An 11,150-nucleotide genomic window follows, 5' to 3' on the forward strand; every position below is an offset into this window, starting at 1 on the left:
TTTTTTTTTTAAAGATTTTATTTATTTATTTGACAGAGAGAGACACAGCGAGAGAGGGAATACAAGCAGGGGGAGTGGGAGAGGGAGAAGCAGGCTTCCCGCTGAGCAGGGAGCCCGATGCGGGGCCCGATCCCAGGACCTGGAATCATGACCTGAGCCGAAGGCAGACGCTTAACGACTGAGCCACCCAGGCGCCCCACTTTGCTTGGCCTTTACCTCCCTGAACTCTAGGAGGAAAGTGACCTTTCTGCAGTGAGAACTACATCATGTATTTGGAAAGGCCAGACAGTACACTAGAAAGCATCCAGACAGATTTAGATTTGAATTTTTTCTCTGCTATGTAATAAATATATGACCTTTATTAAGATCCCAAGATTGTGAATGAAGTCATTATCATAACATAACAAATTTCTCTTTATTGAGCATTTTTGTGTGGTAATTATTTTTGTTTTTGTTTTTTTAGAGAGAGAGCATGTGAGCAGGGGAGATGGGGCAGAATGGGATAGAGGATGTTTTAAAGGAATTTATTTATTTATTTATTTAGAGCATGCAAGCAGAGGGAGAGGGAAAGAGAATCTCAAGCCGACTCCACGCTGAGCATGGAGCTCAGTGCAGGGCTTGATCTCAGGACGCTGAGATTACGGGCTGAAATCCAGATCAGATCACCAACTGACTGAGCCATCCAGGTGGCCCTAGCATGTGGTAATCCTCATGCAAAGTATTTCGTATGTTATCTCATTTTACATCTGCAATGAACTAGTGCAGGTGTATCCTTTCCATTTTGCAAGTAATGAAAATGAGTCACAGAAATGTTAAACTAATAATCTATCATCACGGGGCATAATTTAATAGAAAGATTCTATTGATTTTGAAAACTAAACTCCAAGTCATTATGTTACACTGTATCCGTGAGTTTCAGAAAACCCTACTAGAAACCGGAAATGTTCTCTCATTTCCACAAGAATGCTCAACAATTCAATTGAAAGAGCACAACAGGAGCAGGGGATACTTATCCTGTTCTCATCTTTAAAAAAAAAAAAAATCTTTGGGTGCCTGGGTGGCTCAGTTGGTTAAGCGACTGCCTTTGGCTCAGGTCATGATCCTGGAGTCCCGGGATCGAGTCCCGCATCGGGCTCCCTGCCCGGCGGGGAGTCTGTTTCTCCCTCTGACCCTCCTCCCTCTCATGCTCTCTGTCTCTCATTCTCTCTCTCTCAAATAAATAAATAAAATCTTTAAAAAAAATAAAATAAAAAAAAATAAAAAAATAAATCTTTTTTAAGTAGCTCTACACCCAATGTGGACCCACGACCGCGAGACCAAAACTCACATGCTCTATTGATTGAGCCAGCCAGGCGCCCCTCAGTTTGTCATCCTGATGGGAAGGTGAAGGGTTTTCAAGAATATGGCTGCTCAAGTAGAACTTTGAAGACCTCATACTCGGTTCCAAAGGAAATGAGCTGGATTTTCAGTGGCATCAGCTCTTTTAGACAATACTGCAATTTATTTGTCAAGAACAATACACTCCAGGGAGTTCCCTCAGTTTTCTGAAAAGCAAGTGCTAGTATCAGGCTACCAACTCAAGAGAATGACTTGGGAGTCAGTTAGCGGTGCCTTGGACTGGCATTATAGGATTTAAAACCTGTTAGGGTCGGTCATTCGTTTGTTCTGTGAAATGGAGTAAATAAGCTCTTTTTGTGCATGTCTCCTCATCTATAAAACAAAAGGATTTCAAGCTCCATGACTTTCATTATAATCCAGTTTATCTGTGTTTCTTTGTATCAGGGCACAGTCATATTAACATCTCTGACTTCTGTCCTGCAAGATGACAAAGAGTTTCCCAACCCAGATCGCTTTGATCCCGGCCACTTCCTGGATGAAAGTGGCAACTTTAAGAAGAGTGACTACTTCATGACCTTCTCAGCAGGCAAGCAAGCTTCATTGTTATTTCTGCATCAGGGGTCAGTGAGATGAGGAAGGGCTTTGCATGGAGGCTACTCGGGGCTGAACAAATTGTCATTTGTATGAGGCTAGAGGCATCATTCCTGAAGCCCAGGTTATTTCTCATTTGACCGGAGGCTTCCCTTGCCAAGATTGGCCCCAGAACCCACCACGAGATTCCTAAGAAGGGGCAGAAGGTAGAGTAGATAGATAGAGGGTAAGGGAATGTTGAATCTCCCTTCAATTTGTCAGGGTCCTGGGAAGAAACAGGTGGCATACTCAACAAGTCATTCCAGAATGACTGGAATCTAGATAACATTTGAAATTGCCAGTCCTTTGGGGGATCAGTGATTAGTTAGTAGGCTTGTGGCTAATGTGTAATCTTTTTTTCCTACCCCCTTAATTCAGGATGACATATATACCTCATTTTGCCTGACTGTCTTTGGAATTTCTAGGTTGTGTGGATTCTCTGTACATAGGAAATTAAATTGGATTTCCTTCTGCTAATTTGTCTGGTGTCAATTTGAGTCTTAGTCCAGCTACAAGGACCTTGAAAGGGACAGGAAATTCTTGCTCCCTGGCAAGGTGTGTCCGCTGGACACCTGAGCTCGCTGGACCCTGCTCGCCCCACAAGCTGCTGTAGCTGAGAGATCCGTAGGACATCTGACAGCTGACACACGGTAAGATTTCCTACCGTCAGTCTCTCAGAATCTCTGTCTGCAGAGTCTGATGGAGCGGGAATGGTGACAGTCTTTTTTTCTCTCTAAATTTAGATTAGCAGGAGAAAATACTTGTGGAACTAGTTCCTTGGGCTTAGTGCCTCTTGGTAAATTCGGTAGGGTCCTCTTTGCTGCTGATCTTTTTCCTCCCAGAGATGGTCTTTGTTTGCCTTTGTGTCTTTTATGTCATTTGTCATATGAACTTTGCTATAGGTTAGTGGGCATATGAGGGAAAGGCTGTTGCTTAAGGACATCTTGGAAGCCAAAATGGTGAAATTGGTGGACACCAGTAGAACACTTAAAAGCTGTTAGAGCTAGGGCACCTGACTGGCTCGGTCAGTGGAACATGTGACTCTTGATCTCGGGGTTGTGGGTTTGAGCCCCATGTTGGGTGTGGAGATTGCTTAAAAAATAAAAACTTAGAGCACTCACCACCTCCAGAAGGCTCCTATGATAGGATAAGTTGGTCACAGAACAGGTTGGATTGACAGGTCACCTGCCAGCCTCAAGAAAACTTGTGTGCAGTGAGGTACACCGGAACACAACACATTATCCCCAAGCCTGTGGCCCAGCCCTCAGGTGTTAGTGTGGCTCCAAGCGACCCAAGGCTTAATTAAAGCTCTTAATGTGCATATACAAGATAAGATTTTTCCTTTTGTATTGTTCTATGGGCTAAGACTTTGGCTCTATGACCAGTGAGAATGTTCTCTTTGGTCTCCACCATCTGGAGGATGCACTTACCAGGGTGCACCTTGGTGGCCAGACAGAATGGGGTTCCAAGTCTTTCTCTCTGTCTGGCCACACCAGCTCTCAAGCTTGTTTGTCGTGAGAGGTCCAGCCCACAGGAACCTTTGTCATGTCAATCTTCGTTTCTTGTTGGTGCTGGGAAGTCCCATTCCAGGAGTGCCTGCCCAGTGTCACAGATTAGCAGGTCTGTGACTAGAGGCATCTCACTTTTTACAGTGAACTATTACACCAGTGTTCTTTAGACTGTACAACTTAGAAATACGTGTTTCGGGCACCTGGGTGGCTCAGATGGTTAAGCGTCTGCCTTCGGCTCAGGTCATGATCCCAGGGTCCTGGGATCGAGTCCCGCATTGGGCTCTCTGCTCCTTGGGAGCCTGCTTCTCCCTCTGCCTCTCTCTCTCTGTCTCTCATGAATAAATAAATAAAATCTTTTAAAAAAAAAAAAAGAAATACGTGTTTCTTCACAGTACAGTCTTTCAGTAAGGCACAAACCAGGTTTACTAACAGACCCAAATTTATCTTTTGTTTCTCTGTAATAAGACAAAAGGAGAGAAACCTGTATTTGCTACTTAATGTTTCATTATTTTATCTCATTTGGAAATGATCTAGATATTCAATGAATTTAGCTTAACATTTAACTTAGCAAAACTTTAAAAATGCAGGTTACCGAAGATTTTGGTAGCTCTTTAAAAGTTTACCTATGGGGCACCTGGGTGGCTCAGTCATTAGGCCTCTGCTTCTGCTCAGGTCATGATCCCGGGGTTCTGGGATCGAGCCCCACATTGGGCTCCCTGCTCCGCGAGAAGCCTGCTTCTCCCTCTCCCACTCCCCCTGCTTGTGTTCCCTCTCTTGCTGTCTCTTCCTGTCAAATAAATAAATAAAATCTTAAAAAAAAATAAAGTGAAAGTTTACCTACACTTGATCTCACAGTCGTGCGATAGAGCCCCTCGTTGGGCTCCCAACTTAGTGCAGGGTCTCCTTCAGATTCTTTCTCCCTCTCCCTCCCCACTCGTACACTCTCTCTCTCTCTAAAGTAATAAATAAAAACTTTTTAAAAATAAGATAAAAAGGTGTGTAGGCAAACCTTTATTATTATTTACATTTACTTAATTAACTTGTTCTGAACAGTTAGTTTAGTCTACCCACAAAATTTTATGAGGCATTAGACAAAGTCAGCCATCATTTCAAGTTCTGTTTTGTTTTTTTCTGAAAAAGTTTGTAAGAGATACCATGAACTTATTTGACTTCCAGTAAACACAGGCAGACTACAAGTTTTATATTTGATCCTGATAACTCTAAAGATATGGCTATTTTAATTAAACCAACAACCTTAAATTAGCTTTAATACTGAGTATCTTCCCTGATCACATAAACTTGAAAAACATTTAGGTTAGTTTCTACCTTTCTGGGATTTAAGAATTTTTTTTTTCCTTTTTTAAAGATTTATTTATTTATTTATTTGAGAGAGAGAGAGCAAGAGAGAGCATGATTGTGGTAAGGGGCAGAGGGAAGGGGAGAAGCAGATTCTCCTGCTGAGCAGGGAGCCCAACTCAGGGCTAGATCCCAGGACCCTGGGATCATGACCTGAGCCAAAGGCAGATGCTTAACCAACTGAGCCACCTGGGCGCCCATCTTTCTGAGTTTTAGAATGCCCAATCCTTATGAGTGCTTGCTTCCAACTAAATGGAGCTCTTTTACAAATTAATTTTGGCAATATCAGCTGGAAGTAGAGAAAATACCTCACATTTGCAACATGGGACACATACACACAATCAAGATAAAAAATATTCTTATAGCTTTTGTTTTTACTAATATTTGTGATGAGGACATTATAGCCCCAATTCTCAAGTACCTCCCTCTTTTACTTTTTTTAATGAAAAACTTTCCTCTAAAGCTTGTATCTAAAAGAGTGGCTCTTATATCCTAGAGATGATAGGATAGAAAATTTAAATCCCAAAGGCACAGAGAAAGCTCCAAGTTTTTTCCAAGTCTGGACATAAGAGGGATTTAAGCAGTTTGTACTTTGAAAAGGCCTCTTCCCACACCACTCCCCCTCTTTTATTTTCTTCAGTCTTGGGTGACTGTGGGCTGTGTTCAAAGACATTAGATTTATATTTCAGGGAGCACCTGGGTGGTTCAGTTGGTGTCCTGCTCTTAATTTTGGCTCAGGTCATGATCTGAGAGTCGTGAGGTTGGGCTCTGCACTGGGAGTGGAACCTACTTAAGATTCTCTCTCTCTCTCTCTCTCTCCCTTTGCTCCTGCCCTCCCCCGACTCTCTTAAAAAAAAAAAAAAAAACGGAAAGATTTATAATTTCATGGGACAGAGAAATAAGGTAAAAAATATTTTTATTTCTAGAGTTTCAGGGTAATTGCTATTTAAAATTTACCTTTTTTTAAAAATTACTGGACAATTTTGTTCCAAATCCTGATCTTTTATAGTATCTATAAACATTTTGAGAGGAATAGGCAAAGTTTGGAGATTAGTAAAGAGAGGTGGGCTTTGACTTGTTTCTTGAGCTGGATTTCTGGTTTGGTAGAGCTTTGGAAGGCAAAGACAGTTGTTTAGAATCAGTTCCCCCAAAGAACTGGATTACAGCCTGAATATCAACGGACTGGCCCACCTTTTTAACTAAACTTGCTTCTTTATATCAGGGAGATTTTTAATTAAAATGGGGATCAAGGGGCGCCTGGGTGGCTCAGTCGTTAAGCGTCTGCCTTCGGCTCAGGTCATGATCCCAGGGTCCTGGGATCGAGCCCCGCATCGGGCTCCCTGCTCGGCGGGAAGCCTGCTTCTCTCTCTCCCACTTACCCTGCTTGTGTTCTCTCTCTGGCTGTCTCTCCCTGTCAAATAAATAAATAAAATCTTAAAAAAAAAAAATAAAATAAAATTTTAAAAATAAATAAATAAATAAATAAAATGGGGATCAAAAGATTCATGCCTTTGTAAAGTCTGTATAAAGCATTTTAACAAAAGCCTTCTATCTGGGTACATAATTTAATCTGGGCTTCTGTTAGCCCCTGAATATTGGCCTTTCCCTGATCATTTATAGGTGGGCCTGGGAGAAGTTTTGGTCATGTTTCCTCTCTGAATGGGGGTTGTGACTAGTGATTAATCTTTTAAATTTATCTCTGAATATGGTAGAATCCTTTGAAAGTAGAGGTTTAAAAGGCTTTATAATTTAAAAGGTCTGCTGCTGTCCAGGGGACACAAATTCTTTTGCGGTGTGGGCCTAGAATACACCAGCCAAGTGCCATGCCCAAAGCTGGCAGAGTCTGATTACAGAGCACTGGAAGGTAGGAACAAAGTGAGCCTTACTACTTTTGTTAAATTCATTTTCTGGCGTTCAGCATTTACATGAGCAAGCTGTATATTTTGAACCTAGAGATGAGGCTGGAGTGCTCTATGTAAATCCTAAAGGGAAAGGGAAGTTAAAATAGGCAGATGAGCAGATGAGGCTGGAGTTTAGGGGAAATTTATGTTGGATGTGCACATTTATTTCTAATTTCTGTTCTTTCATCTTGTCAAGGGAGTCCCTTAGGCTAGTAATTAAGCTAGAACAACTGAGAGCTCTCTTAACAAGAATGTTTTTCTTTGGGACGCCTGGGTGGCTCAGTTGGTTAAGCGTCTGCCATCAGCTCAGGTCATGATCTCAGGGTCCTGGGATCGAGCCCCGCATCGGGCTCCCTGCTCGGCGGAGAGCCTGCTTCTCCCTCCCTCACTCCCTCTGCCCCTCCTGACACAGCTCTTGCTCTCTCTTTCAAATAATAATAAAATCTTTTTTTTAAATAAAGTTTTTCTTCTTTTTTCAAACATTAGCCAACTTAGAGGATACATCATCAGGCCATTGATGAGTAGAATCTGTTATGAGTAACTCTAACTAATAAGCCTTTTAATGCCTTAGGCATTCAGAGAGAGGGCACAGATGCAGCCCTCGTGATCCAAAAGTTGACTCCCATAATTAGTCTAAGAAAGCCGAGATCTTCGTTGCAGGTCTCCAGTGAAATCATGAGATGCCTCTAGTCACAGACTCAATAATCCGTGACGCCGGGCATGTGCTCCTATAATGGGACTTTCCAGCACTAACAAACAAAGGTTGAGAATATAAAGGTTCCTATGGGCTGGGACTTCTCATGGCAAACACCCTTGAGAGTTGGTATGGCCAGAGAGAGAGACTCAGATCCCCAGTCTTTTTGACTGGCCTCCAAGGTGCACCCTGGTAAATGCATCCTCCAGATGGTGGACCAAAGAGAATATTCTCACTGGTCACAAAGCCAAGCTCTTGGGACATAGAACAAGACAAAAGGAAAAACCTTATCCAGTTCTCCTTTGGCTAAACCTTGGGTTTCTTGGAGCCACATGAACACCTGAGAGGGATGTGCCACAGGCAGATGTTGGCGATTTTTCACAGTGTACCTCATTGCACAGAAGTTTTCTTGAGGTTGACAGGTTAACAAATGTCAATCTAACCTGTTCTGTGACCACCTTATCACAGGAGCTTTCTAGAGGCGGTGAGTGCTCTCATAGCTTTTAAGTGTTCCACCCGTGCCCACCAATTTTGGAGCTTTGGTTTCCAACTTATCCCTTAGCAACAGCCTTTAACCTACAGCAAAGTTTATCTAAACAGGTGACAGTCTGATGAGAACCATGAACTCACCAGTCTGTGGGACTAACTCAAACAGCAGGCTTATGGGGCCTATGCCTGCTTTCTGCACGATGGTAATTCCTTTTTGTGACAAACGATGGAAAAGACACAAAGGAGGGACGCCTGGGTGGCTCAGTCAGTTAAGCGTCTGCCTTTGGCTTAGGTCATGATCCCAGGGTCCTGGGATCGAGCCCCACGTCGGGCTCCTTGCTCAGCTGGGGTCTGCTTCTCCCCCTGCCTGCCGCTCCCTCTGCTTGTGTTCTCTCTCTCACCATCTGACAAATAAATAAAATCTTAAAAAGATTTAAAAAAAGACACAAAGGAAAACAAAGACCATCTCTGGTTGATCTCTTTCCCCCAAAAACGTACTCTACCAAATTTACCAAGAGTTGCTAAACATAAGGAACTAGTTCCACAAGTATTTTCTCCTGCTAATCTAAATTTAGACAGAGAAAAAGGACTCTCACCATTCTTGCTCCATCAGACTCCTCAGACTCCAGGAGACTGACGTGGTAGGAAATCTTCCCTGCTGCCAGCTATCTATCAGATGTCCCAAGGCTCTCCCAGCTGTAGCCCTGTGTGTGGCAAGCAGTATCCAGTGTGTTAAAGCATACTGCCAACTAGGCCAGCTGTCCAGGAAGAGGAATTTTTCTCTGCCTTTCAAGGTCCTTCCCAGCTGGACTAAAAATCAAATTGACATGGGACAGATTAAGAGGAGAAAATCAAATTTAGTTTCACAGGTGTGGGGAATCCACAAACATATGAAATTGCAAAGCCAGGCAACATAGGCTTCTACCACATCCTGAGCTAAGGAGAGGGGACGGGTCTGGGGATTCAAAGGGGAGGTAGACCATTAGCAGGAAGGTGAGAGGAAATGTTTCAAAAACACAGGTTGCCCTGTTGTGCCGAGAAGTTTCATAGATAAAGAAGAATCTTGTTAACTGCTCTCTTCCTGGTACAGGCAGTTGAAGGAGAGGTAGGGAGGTTTCCTTGAATCTGCTGGGTTTTGGTTGCTTTTAATTCAAAATAATCTTTATGCCAAAGTGGCCCATCCTGGGGCAAGCTGCCCTTGCCCCTACTCATGCACACAAAAATATGTACTGAGGAAGTGAAGGAAACCACATTTCAGTGTCGATAAAAGAAGCGGTAGTCTATTAATATATTTATTTTCTCAATCCATATTTATTGAAGCCTCCCTGTGTGCCAGCTCAGAAACAGAATTAAATGAATATTGAATTTATTTGTCGTTTTTAGGAAAGAGAGCTTGTCTTGGAGAAGGCCTGGCCCGCATGGAGCTCTTTTTACTACTGACCAACATTTTACAGCATTTCACCTTGAAACCTCTGGTTGATCCAAAGGACATTGACACCACCCCAAAAGTCAGTGGGTTGGGCGCCATGCCACCCTTCTTCAAGCTCTGTTTCGTTCCAGTCTGAAGAAAGGCCAGGCTGCCAGACTGCAGAGCCACTCTCTGGCCTCAGCTGAACAAGCCAGATGCTTTCTGGCCTCTGTGTTAGCCACTGTCCACCTCTCCTTTCACGTCAGGGAGGACATTCCTAAACCTGTCTCTTCTCATTGTCCTCATCTTTTAAGATTCAGTTCAAATTTACCCACATGAAACAAAACTCACTGTTACTTTCCAATTAAATTCTTTGTGTTTCTAAATGCAATTCTAAATTCTAGTTTAGAATTTAGAATTCTAATTCTAAATCCAATTGTGAGATTATGCTATATCTCATCTGCAGTGTATACCAATGTAAGGCACCTTATTAATATATTTTCTTCTATTAAAAATTAAAAATTAGGGGTGCCTGGGTGGCTCAGTCGTTAAGCGTCTGCCTTCGGCTCAGGTCATGATCCCGGGGTCCTGGGATCGAGTCCCACATCGGGCTCCTGCTCGGTGGGAAGCCTGCTTCTCCCTCTCCCACTTGCCCTGCTTGTGTTTCCTCTCTCGCTGTGTCTCTCTCTGTCAAATAAATAAATAAAATCTTAAAAAAAAAATTAAAAATTATCCTATGAGTTAAATTTTTTTTTTTTAATATATGATATTCACTCATTTCTTACCCCTGTCTCTTGATAGTTTGGCATGTGTATTTTTGTTTTTTTCCCTGTGGTTATTAATAAATGGGTGGGGTACACATTTGTGTAGGTATGCATGTACAAATATGTACATGCAGGGAGAAAACGGATGGTCATTTCAGCCAGAGGCAATAACATGAGATAAAATATGAATTTGTTGGTCTCTCCAAGGATGCTCTTCCTGTTTTCCCCTACTGGTTAAACACACAATTGGAGACACACACATACACACACACAGACAAAGAAGGCAAAGAAGAGGAAAAGATAATATGTATATATGGTTATATTCGAATATACATGTACAGAAATATGTTTTATGTATGTATATATACATATATATTTCTGTATAATATACCTATGATTTGGTAGTGACATTTATATAATAACATTATAGATATTTTTACAAGTAGTATAAATATATCCTGTCGCATGTCTCCTTATTCAAGGATATCTAGATTATTTTTGAACTTTTGTTAATATAAAAATCCTACTATATGCATATATCTTTCATTATTCTTAGGAATAGATGTGAAGTGGCTGCACATATATGTGCACTTTTATTTTTCATAGATACTGAAGCATAACACAAAAAATTATGTATCTGTTTACTTTTCTATCATGAGTGTAAAAAAAAGACTATTTGACCAAACCCTTGTGTATACTGAGGATTGAATTCTTTGGTAGATTTAGTAATTTCTAACTAAAAATTCATAGATTTTCAAGTAGGAAATCATGTCATCTGTAAACATTTCATTGCAATGACCAGAACTTTCCAGAAATAACATCTATACCTATGTCTGTCTCTCTGATTTATCACACACACAAACACACGTACACATACGTGTATATATATATTTGTCACCATGGGAAGGTGATGAAAGCTGTGAGAATTTGTTGGGACAAAATAACAGAGGGCTTGAGAAATCCATATTGGGAAGCCTGATATTTGTGTGATTTTACCCTTGAGGTGATTGCTCATTTGAAATCAGGTGCTGAGAGGCTGAAAGGCTAACTATAAAATAT

The 11,150-nt window shown here is 41.7% G+C and overlaps 1 protein-coding gene across 1 annotated transcript in view; it reads left to right on the plus strand.

The window, feature by feature from the left end:
* Positions 1 to 10,723, plus strand: part of LOC102742186 (cytochrome P450 2C21) — a 41,694-nt gene extending 30,971 nt beyond the window's left edge. The window contains exons 8-9 of the mRNA XM_081823804.1: positions 1,783 to 1,924; positions 9,303 to 10,723. Coding sequence (XP_081679930.1) covers positions 1,783 to 1,924; positions 9,303 to 9,484 — 324 coding nt within the window. The 3' untranslated portion in view covers positions 9,485 to 10,723. The remainder of the gene's footprint in view (positions 1 to 1,782; positions 1,925 to 9,302) is intronic.
* The last annotated feature ends 427 nt before the right edge of the window (positions 10,724 to 11,150 follow it).

This window comes from Leptonychotes weddellii, chromosome 6 (assembly GCF_054177405.1).
Source record: "Leptonychotes weddellii isolate Sample4059 chromosome 6, ASM5417740v2, whole genome shotgun sequence".
Classification (NCBI taxonomy): Eukaryota; Metazoa; Chordata; class Mammalia; order Carnivora; family Phocidae; genus Leptonychotes; species Leptonychotes weddellii.